Raw genomic sequence first — 14,497 nt, 5'->3', positions numbered from 1 at the left:
GAGATCTGGGTTCAGGACCAACATTTTCTGTTGTCTATTCTGAGTCAGCATTCACACAGTCTTTCCCGTGTGCTGTTTATTGAGTGTTCATTCATATTTGTCAAGACTGTGCCAGACACAGCAGTTACAACAAATCCAACCGTCACGGCTCCTGCCATTTTGGTGCTTCTACTGAGACTGGAGACTGAGTGAGGATACTTAGTTTCTGTAGCGGTGAGAATTGTTGACTGTGGGATACATTTGAAGCTAATACTGATAAAATTAATAACAGTTCATACATGGGATGTGATGCCATAGCTGTGTCAAGACACAGCTGGGAGTTTGTTCAAACAATGTGGTGAACACTGGCGTCTGAGACGGTGACTGCTGTTAAGGAGAGAAGTGGTGTTGGTGTGAACGCTAAGCTGAGATGTTGAAAAGGTAGTTGGATGTTTGAGATCAGAGTGTTGAGAGAAGTAGTTTTTGCATCATCAAGCTGGATATGATGGCTTTGGTTTTCAGTGAAGACAGAGAGAAGGTGAAGGTGCAAGTCTGAGCCTTAGGCCAACAGTGTCTGGGACTGGGAAGAGAGGAGGCTCCCACTTGAACACTTGACTGAACTGGAGACACCAGAACCTGACTTTTCTCCCCTTCAAATTATAACAGTTGTTTCTTGCTAAATTATATCCACAAACATAGGAAGGCTGTGTGTAGAAATGATTTTTCCACTTGAAATTTCTCCTGAATCTGTTTTGTGATATTGTGTGAGAGTTGTAGGTTTGATAACTAGCAGACGTTTTCAGTATGGACTTTGTTCAACACCGAGGAATGTGGATGGGGACTGGGAAGGTTGAGAACTGTAACAGTGTCATACTATACAGTGCTGTGTGTTTCCAATGGGATGGTGTTTCAGTGTGAGTAAATACAATGCAGAAGGATCTGTGACCTTTGTCACTGTGAGCAAGATTGTTGTATTCAAGAAAATGTATATGAAGATAAATATATTTGCAAGATATATGTGTATTAGTTATGGATTGCATAGAGTTGGTAGCATGTTTTTATGAATAGATACATGCTAAGGCTCCCAAATCCCTAAATGCTGTTAGAACTTGCCATTTCCCCACTCAGCTCTTCCCCTCTCTGCCATCCTCTGGCTCTGGAAACCAGGCAGGGTTTCCTGAAAAGTGGGCTCTGTTCTGGGAAGACGCTGTGGCTCACTGCCAGTGTGTCATATAACTCAGCCAATCCCATGGTGAAAAGACAAGACATGTAGAGAGATTGGGGTAGAGACAGGAAAATCAAGTAGGCCAAAGGAGAAAACTAAAATCTATGCTAATGGAAGCTGAGATCATTTGGGAGGGGCTCCTGGAAGGTCCTCATTCCCTGGGCACTTAGTGTCTCTTTCCTTGTGCTTCTGCCTTTATGCCCCCCCTGCTCTCAGCATAACTTCAAAGATTTGTCCTAAGGAGTTGGACTACTGAGTAACAGATAAATGTCACCTTCCCTAGGCATTTAATTCTAGAACATTTACGAGAAGTAACAATACAAAAACTTCCATTTTGCCTGCTTTTGAAGTCTGCTCTGATAGTATTGAAGTATTAGATTTGAACTCCTGCCTCTGTCTGTATCATTTTAGGATGTGTTATGTGAACAAGTACAGGTTAGGGGGGAGGAAAGAGATGATGGATGTCATCTCTGAAATCTGTGCTTTGTCATGTACCCAGGAGATAAGACCCTCTCTGATGAACTTTAGGAATTTAAATGCAAGAGGGTACAGAGACCATCTGATAGACTCTTTCAACTACCCATTCCATCAAAGAAGAGGTCCCTAGCATTGTGGTACATACCTGTGGTCCTAGCACTCAGGAAGCTGAGGCTGAGGCAGGAGGGTTGAAAATTTGAGGCCAGTTTATGTTAAAGAATGATACTCTTGTGTCATTTCCCCATCTTTAGAAAAGAGGGCTCTTGAGAAAGAATTTGGCAGAAGTTGAATACTCACATCCATGTGATGTCAAATGCTTGTGACTCTTGCTGTTAAGAATTATTTAACTCTGTTTAACTCATTAGTTTTTTTTAATATTTTTTATTACATATTTTCCTCAATTACATTTCCAATGCTATCCCAAAAGTCCCCCATACCCTCCCTTCCCTACCCACCCATTCCCATTTTTTTGGCCCTGGCGTTCCCCTGTACTGGGGCATATACAGTTTGTGTGTCCAATGGGCCTCTCTTTCCAGTGATGGCCGACTAGGCCATCTTTTGATACATATGCAGCTAGAGTCAAGAGCTCCGGGGTACTGGTTAGTTCATAATGTTGTTCCACCTATAGGGTTGCAGATCCCTTTAGCTCCTTGGGTGCTTTCTCTAGCTCCTCCATTAGTTTTTATTTATTTATATTTATTTATTTTACTATTGATTCTCTCCCTCCTCTCTTTCTGTCTCTCTGTCTCTGTCTGTCTCTCTGTCTCTCTGTCTCTCTGTCTCTCTGTCTCTCTGTCTCTCTGTCTCTCTCTCTCTCTCTCTCTGCACTGTGCCCTAGGACAAACACCACTGCATTGAATTGTGAAGAGTTCCAGCAAATGTGGCTTGGGATGATTCTTTGGTTAAGTCATTTCATGTAAATTAAGCTTGATATTTTACTTTTTTATGGTCTGTGTCCTCATTTGTAATATGAGTAGGTAGAATGAATTAGTCACTAATGTCACCAATAGCTATGACATTTTCTGCCTCTGATTTACTAATTACACCAACCTTTAAAAAGTGTTTCCATATGAAAGGCTTTATTTTTCTTACTCCTTTTTTATCTAGTTTAGTGCCTGCCATGTAAAATCATTTCAGTAAATGTTGAACAAATACATACCTCAAGGGTTCAGGACATGGGACCAGTGAACTGTGTTTGCAGGTGGTAAAGTAAAAGTGATCTTGTCTGTGCTCTCAAGGAGCTTTCCTGGGAAACCGGGATGCTCCATGAAGAAAGCACAGATGAGATTTTGAACCGTGATCATCTATGGGATAGTTCTGGGCAAGATCTTTGCTCCAAGTCAGGTGTGCAGATTAGAACAAAAGTGGTTGCCCTAAATAACTTTTACAAGAAGTGTCAGTTAGGGTCACCATACAGTCCTCTTTTTCCTACCAATGGCTTTATAATACAGCCAACATGGAGAAACAAGATAATGTTTTTAGTTTATAGACAAAAGAGGCTTGGAGACTTAGGGTTTGTGTCCAAGTTGACATAACCTGTGAATGAAAAGCCACAATTAGGCTGCACTTCTGTGATTCTAAACCATGAGACTTTCTGGCCCCCATCATGCCTTACTCCTTTCTTCATCCATTCATGCGAAAAGCTGGCCTGAAACTCATGATGCACTTACTTCAGCCTCCTAGGATGGGGTTACAGGCATGAGTCACTATACCTAGACAACTTTTTTCTTTTGTTTTGTTATGGTATATCATATTAAGGTGAACCCAGGGGATGCATCATGTCTACTCAAAGAACTGGTCTTTCTGGAATAGGTTTCCATATCAGTGGGGGACCATATTCCTCTAGTGTTTTTGTGTGTACCAAAATGAGCATAAAATTATCAATCTAAACACTGTATGTTGTACATGATGTGTGTAAGTCATTGGCATTAAGCCATGTAATCCTTCTAGACTTACTTCATCATAAAATGGTCAACCTTTATTCCCCATTGTCCAAATCCTATGGGTGCCCCAAAACTTAGCTCTGAATTTGACTACTCTAAATAATTAATTTAAAGAGTTTAAATAAGTCTAATATTAGACTTATTTCTCTTAGACTCCCATGATTTTGTACCATATTACCTGAATTTTATTATTTTGCAGCATGTCATACTGTGTATCCACCCATCTCCTGGTTATCTGCTGACAGACATTTACCGTTTCTGCCTCTTCAGAGCCTGGCCTCTTAGTGAAATCCTGTCTCAAGATAGAAACTTGTTTAAGGGGAGGGAGGGCTGATGATGTAGCTCAGTGGTAGAGTACTTGTCTAGTACTTCTGAGGCCCTATGCTCAGTACTCAATAATGCTATATATAATGCATCTGGCTGCATTTATTGATTTTTGCATTTGTCTGTGGACACAAACAGTTGAGCTGATGTTGCTCTTTGGTATTCTCTTAGAGAAATGCTCAGAAGTAGACGTGCCTTTATTGGAATTTATTTTGGTGGCATCATGGAAGTTCTGATTTTATTTAGGGGCCTGGGTTTGTAGCACACACTTGCCAATCTGTCCACAGCTGGATTATGTGGAACACTGCTTCAGTGAGGTTTCAGAAGTCATCATACCTGGCTGGGCACTCATCAGAGACCCTGATAGGTGATGAAACCTGTTACATACTCCTGGAACAGAACGACAGGGTCGGAATGGCAGCTAGAGCCCCATTAGTTGCAACTTCACTCTCCCCAGTTCTGCTCAAGTGAAATTGGTCAGATCCCAAGGTGAAGACCTGAGAAGGTCTGAGAGGGATTCTGAGCCAACAAAGGCAGATACAATTTCACTCAACATAAGTTTTGTACACACAGCCATATTCAGAGATCTGAAAAGATTGCATGTCTGTTTGTTATCAGAGCATTGAATTCTGGGTAGGAAGGTTAGGTCTGGGTGAGCCGCACTACTGAGTAGTAGATGTCCTGTCCTCTGACTTCTGACTCTGTGTTAGGAGAATGTGTGGTAAAAGTAATTCACTTACTCCTAGGAGCAGCCTCCCGAGCATGCATATCTGGGCTGCAGGATCAGTGGAGGTTGAGTCACCAGCTGTGGAATGCTGTCTTAGACTGTCTGTCAGTGAAGCCCCAACCCTGCCCTTCAGTCAGGACCAAAGCTGTGGGAAAGTTCTGACTCATTCACATTTACACTTGACTCACAGAAAACCTCTAGCGTCTCATTTTATTTTATCCAACCAAATGTTTTGTGTGTGCCTGCATGCGTGCGTGCGTGCGTGCGTGCGTGCGTGCATGTGCACATTGTGAGTGAAATATACAAATGATATTTGAGGTTATTTGCTGAGCTCACTTTTGTTGTCTCTGGATATTTACTCCAGAGCTGGTGCCAGGGTTGGGTGGGGGTTGTGGGGTAGGGGAGCTCTCAGCATGGTAGTGCAACGGATGTGCATCTGTTAGTGAAGTGATGCTTGGAAGGACGCATGCCATTTTCATCAGTCTTCAAGAATCCTGTGCATGTACTTTCCCTGCTACCTTCTGAGTCCCTGCCCTCACACAGCACGTGTATGCATACAGGATTTGCTTGTGCTGAAGGGGGTTGCATGTTCTCAGGAGATGGATCTGTAGGAAAAAGGCCAATTCCTTAGTGGGCACTTGGGCTCCTCTGGAACCTGGGCCAGACTTCTCCCTTAGTTTTGTCTGATCTCTGTATACTTCTGTTCAGCCTCAGTCAGGGTTTTATGCTTTGCCATTCTGTCTTCTTGTTCTCTTCCTAGTTTTCTTGTTTAGAGTATTTCCCATAATCAGCTTGTATTCTCACATTTCTTGTGTCTTCCCATCCCTAAAGGCTCCATTCATGTTCTATCCACTTCCTTTGCAGTGGTCAGAGCATTGCATTCTTTCCATGGGCCAGGTATTTTGCCAGACATATCTGTCTGCCATATATATCTGTTATCTGTCTATCACTTACCTATCTATCATCTGTATTTATCTTCTACAGAATTAAAAAATAAACTAAACACTTAGGATTATCCTTATTGCAAGAGAAAATTCATTTGCAGAAAATTAAAAGCTGCTTGAACCAAGGTGTTAAGGTTCTTCTTGTCCTGACCAAATTCCCCATGTTGGTTCCCCTCAGAATTTTTGGGTTTGACTGTTAGCACCTTCTGTGCTCACTGACAGCATTCTCTTTGGTCTTGGTCAGGTGTGTTGTACATTTGGCAATCAGTCACTGTGCCTCATTAGGAGGTGTGGCTTTGATGACTATTTTACTGTGTTCTGTTCTTCCCACTAAGCTGCATGCAGACTTTACCTGATGACTCTGCGTTTGTGTTATTTAAAGAGGTGCAGGAGTCAGTGAGGTATTTCTCTAGCTATATTAACCCAGTTAGGCATTTATACCCTACCATAATGTTTTCTTCAAACCATCCATCCTCGTCCTCTTTTTATACTTTGATTCCATAGAAAATACAGACCAGACACACTGTGGCTGGGGTTTGTATCATTTTCCTGCCTTGTCCTTCACCCTCAACCAAAAAGCAGAAAAAGTAAATGGAATAGCCAGTCAATTGAAGGGTTATCTGTTAGATAGACCAAGGTTTTTGACCAGAGTGATAGATGTAGGCATGCTGTAGACCTATGTGGAACCTCACCACAAGATCTCAAAGTGTCTCATTAAGTTAATTTTACCTCAGGACAGATGCCTCTGGGTACCTTTTCTAGTTAAGAAATAATTAATGACTTCTAATTATACCACTTGCCACCCAGAACTCACAACTCACCCATAGTTCCTGTTGACAGCCACACACTAGACTGCTCTCCCTTTTCCAGTGGAAAGATGGTTGAAGTATGGTCAAATTTTTGACCAGATGCAAGGTAAATAACATAGAGTTTGAGCTTGTCAAGTTCTGTCAAGACTCACTGGGAAGTGTGACCATATGTGGAAATACACCACAGGTAAGGATAGGGGCAATTGGCAGAACTTCAAATGGGTCTCCAGCCTTGAGATGTAGTTTCTAGCGCTCTGGGGAACCATGGTTGACCCTAGAAGGTAACTATCTAGGAGGGGACACTAGTGAAGACGGAGTTCTCTTGTGTTCAGGCCCTACCCAGAAAGTTATGTTGCAGTGTCTTTAGCTTCCTAGTGTGGGTGAAGAACAATTAGGTGAGCTCCAGAGGAAGTGTGGCTTGCTGTTTTATACTCAGCTGGGCAGATGCACATATTAAATAAAGATGGGAATAGGGAAAAATTTACTCTTTGTAATTTTGTTGAGTATTTTATACTAGTGATTTTCAAACTGTAGATCCTTGTTCCTTAGTGGAATGTGAAATCTATTTTCAGTCTTCAGCATTTTAAAAGAATATTAGATGGAAGAAAATAGGGTAGCATTGAAACTAGTGAATGGCACCCAGTGAGGGTTAGACTCTTTTTCCTTTTTGCATTTTTGGATTGCAGTCTCACTGCAGATATAAAGAGTGAACTTGCAGCTGTGCTGAAGGAAATGGGTATGGAGTAGGGAAGAGAAGGGTGGTCTCAGCTCTACCGGCTGCTGCAGTAGGCTGGAGCCTTGAGGTGCTCTGTATGGCACCAGTGCCATCTGCTCAGAGCTGTGACTGCAGTTAGTTTAAGACCTGTGTGTGTGTGTGTGTGTGTGTGTGTGTGTGTGTGTGTGTGTGTGTGTGTGGTGGATGTGTTTGCTTTGACTGGGTGGAACCCTGGGTTTGATCTCCAGCCTGGAAGAAGAAAGAAGTGTAACCATAAATATTGATCATAATTTCTTGACTGAGAAATGCTGGGGTCCCTGGAGGGAAATTTTTTTCTTCCATTTTCTCTGACTTTCTTATTTAAATCTTATTTTGAGGCAGCAGCCAACTTATGTTAGATCGCAGTAGATGTGCTGGGGACTTTCCCAGCTCCTCATCTGTCTGAATTGCTTGCGGGGTCTCCTAGGTGGTCTTCCACAAGGCTGCAGGGCTGAGGTAGTCTTCCCTTCTGGGTACTGAGTGTTCAGGGAACCATGCAGGAAGCAGAGTGCCCAGCTGGTGGTGTTGATGAGCCATGGTTGTGGTGCCAGCAGTGGGGGCCGTCCCCTCACTCTCATTCTCCCCCTACCTACTAAGAAGTGACAGGTTTGTACCTGAGAATGCCAAGTGGTCAAAGTGTGGTTTCCTTCAGGCAAAGCCAAGGGCTTTGACGGCAAGCAAGGTTCTGTGACCTTGTTTTCATGACATTGTTGAAATAACATTAGTAAAAATTTGTCAACTTGTGGCACAATATACTTTCCCATATTTGCTTTGCCCTCTCCCCTGTGTATGGACTTGCACATTTGTTTGCACATGTACATGTGTGTGTAGTCCAGAGGCCAACTTCAGGCATCATTTTCCCTAGGCTGTGCAGTGAGCACCATGGGTTCCTCTCTGCCCTTCTCCTGTGCTTGCCTGGAAGCTGGGCACTACCGTGCTGTTCCATGGGTGCTGGAAATCTGAACGGAGCTCCTCGCGCTTATGCAGAAGATACTTCCATTGGTAGGGAGCCCTAGAGCCCATCCAGTACTTTTTCACCTTGCAGAACTTGAGTCTTGAGATCCTAGAAGGTTTGCTCAAAACTAGGCAAGACCTGGCCATTTGTCTCTCCGGGACAGGCTGGCGCAGAGTTTTTTGCAGCCTTCCCTGTTTTTCCGTAATATCCACTCCTTCCAGTTTTTTCCTATGTGCTCCTTCCCCATCTTCCTGGTCCAGGCTGATGCCATGCTGGGCGTCCTTTCTTTTCTTCCCGCTCTTTTCCAGAACAGTTGTACACCTATCTCCCCTTCTCAGTTTTGATGTTTCCAGGCTGGGAGCTGCTCCTCTCCCAGGTGACATCCAAGCCCAAGCCTTACACTGTGCCTTCTTGACGACACACTCCCTACTGCCAGTTCTTGGCATCCTACTAAGTGTTCCTCCAGATAGTGAGGCTCCTGTTTGTTTTAATAGCTGGAAGTAAGCCTCAAGGCTTTGGTGAACATGCTGTGTTCCCTGTTTGTCTTTGGATCTCTTGCAGCCTGCATCTTTTCCAGGAGGAATCCAGCAAGGCATTGGACAAGGAGGTGTGCTACTTACTGGCAGTTGATCCCTGGAATGTCGTAAGCCAGGCCTTTTCATGTGTTGAAGGAACTGTGAATCCTCAATATTGTCAAAGATTTGAAAGCCTCTACTAGGGACAGAATGTGTAAATAAATGCTAGGCTTTATTGTTATGGGACAGATGCTTCAAGTACTTTAGATAAGTGTCTAGGAAGTGCTGAGTGAGACCAGGTATCTGTCCATCGTCTCCCTTCCACCCCTCCCCCAGCACCATTTAGAGACATGGCCTCATTATGTAATCCAGGCTTGGCACTTGCCTTGGAGTTCTGGCTGCCTTCAACCTCATGGTTATTCTGCCCCCTCTTCCTAAGTGCTGGGATGACAGGCTGTGCTGCCAAGCCTGGCCCTGCTTCCCCTTTCTGCTTATCCACTTCTGCCACCATAGTTTTGACCTCGAGGAGAACTGTGGAGATGGCTTCTCTAAATCTTATCATGGCCTCTTTAATAACATTATAGATACATTAATGCTAATTAGTTTAAAAGAGGGAAAGTAAAGCAAAATGGAGCTGCCCAGCATCTTGATGCAGTGTGGCTTTTAGGAAGACACTTACTGACTTTAATTAAACAAAGTACTGTTTGCTCTGTCAGAGACCTCCTCTTTGACTAAAGCAGGTTCTTTGGGAACAAGGCAGAGCCGACCCATTGACTTGGCATTGATCATTTGCTCATCCCTAGAAGTTTATTGTAAATGAAGCAGCATTTACTGTTGTGTGGTATTCCTGGAATCGCTGCTATAGTTAGAAGTAAGTGATTCTGTGTGACAGGAATGGCATAGAGAAAAGCTATAATTCTGACTCGTTGACAGGGAAAAATGCAAGTTTTGTATTTATATTATGTCATTCTCTTGGCTAGAATCCAGCAGCTTTACGGTTTCTTGCTGAGCTCTCAGCAGAATGTTACCCATCTCGAAACGAAGTGCTGGGGTCTCGGGAGAGACAGAGAAAGTCTTTCTGTAATGCTGTGGGTAGGAGGCACTGGTCGTGCAACTGGAAGACAGCAGATGGTTTTCCTGGCCTGTGTGTGTGAAGACCTTAAGAAAGTTCCATGTCCAGGCAAGGTAGGCCTGTGTTGAGGAAGCAGAACACTGCTATTCCTCTAGGGTGGCTGCCATGCTGGAGGGGTGGGCTGGAGCATAGTCAGGGTGGGGCAGTTAATGACTTTGCAGCTCCCGTTTGTTTGCTACAGGGCCTTGCTGTACAGAACAGGTTAACCTCAAACTTACTTTGTAGCCTATGCTAGTCTGGAATTTGTGAGCCTCCAAGCCTCCTGGGTGCTAGATTATAGGCCTGTGCCAGCACACCCAGCTTGATGGGTTCTTTTTGACAGTACCTTTAGAAGACTTGCAATGACATCAGTGTCCGAGGTGGATGCTAGATTGAAAACTACTAAACAGCCAGAGAAGACAGGGTGGTGGCGACTGAAGGAAAGGGCAAGGTCCTTGAGTCCGGAGCTGCACATTAGGACTGCTGTCCCTCATACTGATTAGCCCAACATAGCTCAGACTTCCTACAGATTGAAGTTCCAGTGGTTTACTCTGTCATAATTTGTGAAGTCACTTTGTGCATATTGGGGCTCCTCCTTGACCAGAACTGTATCCATAACCATAATCAGATGAACAGAAATTATGGTCAAAATCAAAGGTTTCCTGAGAGTTGAATTCTGTTTTGTGATATTTAGCTCCTGCCGGTCCTGTGAAATAAATCCTATTTTTATCTCTTCACTTGTACTGTGAATATTGAGGATGTTAAGTAACTTGCCAGGGAAGCCAGATTCAAGTCATTCAGGTCACTAGAACTCCAGCCTTTGTACTTAACCTTCAGCAGACTATTCCTCAGTGTGGGACCAGGATTCTGTTTATTCTGCGTTCTTCCCAGCAGGCTCCCAGCCTGGAGTATTCGAAATTATATATATGTATTTTTTCATTTTCTCTGAATTTGTCAACATTGTATTGCTATTTTCTGCTTTAGAAAGGTTTTTGATTCCTTAAAATAACTCACTGTAGGTTAGATCTTATCTTTTTGAAAGTCAGTATTTACAACAGACTGGACTCTAACTCAAAGAGGCATCTGCCTCCCAAGTGCTGGGGTTAAAAGGCATCTACCATGGCACCTGGAAAGATAGTCTCTGCAGTGGAAATCACCTAGGACATGCAGTGTTTTGTTTAGATTTTTATCCTTGATTTAGTTATGACTCAGTCTTTTTGCTAGACAAAGCTGGCATTGGCCTTTGGCTCGGGTACACTTGATGATAGCGTTCTGGAGCATTAGAACTGTCTAGTTCACTTTCTGTTTTGCCTTCCATCTAAAATTCAGTAGTCTCTGTATCCCTTATACAAATATTAAAACTTCAGGAGCTATGTGGATTGTCATATAGAAGGTGCTGGAACTTTGCCTGTTTGGAAGTGGTTTTGAGTTGGCTGTGTTTAGACTCACAAAACTGTTTTGTTTGTTTTACTTGTCCATCAGTCAGAAACTATCAGAGATACTGCCACATACATAAGACGGTGATAAAGAATCGAGAAGTCTGTAGAATGTCTCTGATTTCTGTCCTGCATAAACCAACAAAGTAACTCTCTACCACTGAATGACGGCTATTTTTCTTTTACATCTTTGCTTGTATAATAGGCAGACAAGCTCACTGCTTTTCACCTAGACACTATGGGTTGCTCATCTTTATTGGTTCCATTTTCTAAGCTTGACAATTATTTGAAGTTCTCAGTAAAGTGTGTCTTTTAAATGACATTCTATGATTACTGCTGGCCCGTGTTTTTGGCACAGCAGATGTTCTCTTGTAGTGAGAAACTTGACTTGGTTTTTGAAGCCAATGAATGATTTTACTCCTTTTCTGCTTTCTCTACAAGTGACCAGGTAAATCAGAGTCTGGCTTATTTTTGAAATGTTTCTTGGATGAAGCCATTGTACAAATGTAACACCAAAATGACTTGTCATCATGAATAGGGGCAGCCATCCTTTCTTGAAAGTAGATCCATAGTGCTATGCTTGAGTTGCTTAGTGTAGGTCTGAGCATGCTTTTTAAATGCTGTGTGACTTATTTTTTATTATTAGAATGTCAGTTCTCTAAGAGTTCATTGTATTAATTCAGCATGCAAAATGCCAGAGTAAAATTGTGTACTGTCTAAGAATCCTGTAGCTAACCTTGTTTCTCAGAGTTCAGATTGTCTTACAAATCTGAGCTACAGCACTGGAGGTCAGCTTGAAGATGAGATACACTAGTATTGCTGTTTCAGATGGTGCTTTCTGGATAGTGCTGTTTGCAGCAGATATTGAAGAATGGTAAACACGTTTGCCATGGTTATAGGTTGTCATGGCATCCTGGTTGTAGGAGCAGATTAGTAAGTACTAAAAGTGTCTATGCAGTAGCCCCCATAGAAGGAACCTTGGCCTGGTGGGACCAGTAAAATCTCTTCTGCTCTAAAGGGCTCTAAGTCTATGAGCCTTTCCTGGTTTAGAACAAGTTTCTTTGTGTTTGAAAGCAGAGTTCCGTGCCTGGTAAAGGCATGCAGCTGTGCCCTTAGCAAGTTTTGCTCATGCCCAGTGTGAAAAGGAATAATGTAGGCTTCCCCAGACGAGCGTTCTCACTGCCAGCCTTTGCACACGCTGATGCTTCTGCTCAGACTGCCTTCACCTGCTGGTGCTTTCAACTTTCCTCTCTCACTCTCTTCCCAACCATCACATTTCAGTTCTGTATTCCTGCTTCCCTGAGCCCCAGGCTGTATCACACTGTGTATGCTGTCTGTCTGTCTGTCTGTCTGTCCGTCTGTCTGTCTGTCTCTGTCTTGTTCTACTGTTCTGCAGGTGATAAGCTCCACATGGGCAGGGACCAACTTGCTCTTTTCCTAGTTAGTTCATTTTACGATATGGAAAGCCATGCAAAGTGGATGGAAGACTTCTAACTGTGGCTTTTGAAGCCCTGGTTCTGCACAAAGCACAGACTTATCATTTAGTGATTTTCCAGTGTCACATGAAACAGTGTATCTACTAGTAGTCTTCAAGCACTTGTCCTGTATTGTCATTTTTTTTAAAGGTAAAGGAAAACTGACTTGTTATTTCAGTATTTTTGAAGGTACTTGTATCCTAGTTGCCAAACAGAAGTTGTCATATCAAAATTTACACACAAAATTTCCTGCTTGGCCTATTGGTTATTACTTTTTAAAAACTTATTTTATGTTTTGTGGCTAGAATATTTTGCTTGAGTATATGTTTAAGCATCATGTGTTTACCTTCAGATCCCCAGGAACTAGAGTTGTGGATGGTTATGTGACACATGTGGATGCTGCTGTGCACTGTGCAGGTCCTCTGCAAGAACAAATGTTCTTAAGTGCTGAACCATCTCTCTAGCTCCCACCATCAATAATTTTTACTAAAGCCTCAGCCAATGCAGGAAGGATTCTTCTACTATCTCTAGCCTATCAGCAAATGAGTGGGAGGAACACAACAGGTCCTGTGGTACTCTCTTGCTTTTGGGTTTTTGTTCATGTTGTTTCCCGTGGTGATGATGTAAGATGATGGAGACTGCTGCTAACCACTTTCATCTCTTGCTTCCTTGCTCATCCCTGCCTTGTGCTGGCCAGAGCTGTACTTTTCTACAAGCAGATTCTGATAAAAATGTTCTAACTAATAAATAGAAGCCAACTTTGAGTCCATCCACTGACAGCTGCTGTTGGAAAGACCCTTTGTAGGGATGAGCTCCTTTGGTGTCTGCACTGGCACTCCTGGCATCGGGAGAGAGGCGTAGATGGCTGCTCAGAGGACAGGGCACTCTACACCTGGAAGCAAAAGTGCTGCCTTCCTTTCTTGACTCTGCCTTCCCAGTGTCTCTCTTAGTCATTGCCTGCCCCTTTCTTCTAAATGCACTTTCCTACACGTATGGGCTCTGCTGTTTCCTTAGTGAAAATACCTTCTTATTTTTAAATCTAATAACCTCTGATTTGATTTATTTTTGTCTCTAGATCAGCTCTGAATGGGCTTTGGAAGGTAAAGAAGAAAATCCAGTCTGCTTTCAGGGACACTGGACAACCGAATAAATGCAGGTATGCACATTTCCTTCTTTTATTCTTTTAGGCAGGGCCTTACTTGGAAGTCCATACTCTATGAACTTAAGATCCTCCCATCTCAGCCTACCTAGTATAGAGATTATGGCTATACTATTGCACCTGGCCTTAAACCGTGACACCCAGCCTGTAGAACTGTCTGTGTTCTGACCTGACTGTCTGTCTAATCTGTATATTATTCATTCCCAGTGTTGGATATGCTAGTTTAAACATTTCTTCACTGCAAAAATCCAGGAAGTAAAGTGAAGTTCTCTTGTAACCTCTCCAGGACAGCTATACTGTTACCAGGGTCTCATCTGTTCTTCTAGGTTTCAATGCACGTTGTTACTCTCAGGCCCCAGTACACCTGTTGTGCTCTTTCACTGAAGTCATCCAGTGCTGGTCATGTACCTTTATGACTACAGTTCCAGCAGCTGGAGAGATACCTTGTATAGTAGACCCTCTCCTGTCAGAAGTTATCACTGGGCATTTTCTTGCTGTTGCTCATAGCACTATCTACAAAGAATCTCTAAGACAGAGATTTCTTTTGCCTTACACTGTGAAGCAGGCTTAAAACACTGTTGATTTTCATCTTGGTTTTTCAGTGTGATCAAGTGCTGGGCTTTTTCACCTACTGTAGGGTAAGTCATTAGCTTAGTCTTCAGAC

General features: G+C 43.0%; 1 protein-coding gene across 6 annotated transcripts in view; it reads left to right on the top strand.

Annotated features, from left to right (window-relative positions):
* Jak1 (Janus kinase 1) overlaps nt 1-14,497 on the top strand; it is a 113,309-nt gene that overhangs the window by 57,670 nt on the left and 41,142 nt on the right. For 2 of the 6 annotated variants that reach the window (NM_146145.2, NM_013567.1), the window contains exon 2: nt 13,750-13,830. In NM_146145.2, coding sequence (NP_666257.2) covers nt 13,825-13,830 — 6 coding nt within the window. In that variant the 5' untranslated portion in view covers nt 13,750-13,824. Of the gene's footprint in view, nt 1-8,047; nt 8,185-8,698; nt 8,781-9,632; nt 9,838-13,749; nt 13,831-14,497 lie in introns of all 6 variants that reach the window. The other 4 variants (XM_030253263.1, XM_030253262.1, XM_030253264.1 and 1 more) reach the window with 4 other exon arrangements.

Source organism: Mus musculus, chromosome 4, assembly GCF_000001635.26.
Source record: "Mus musculus strain C57BL/6J chromosome 4, GRCm38.p6 C57BL/6J".
NCBI lineage: Eukaryota > Metazoa > Chordata > Mammalia > Rodentia > Muridae > Mus > Mus musculus.
Note: the sequence above shows the minus strand (reverse complement) of the source record. Positions and strands in the feature narration are given on the sequence as shown.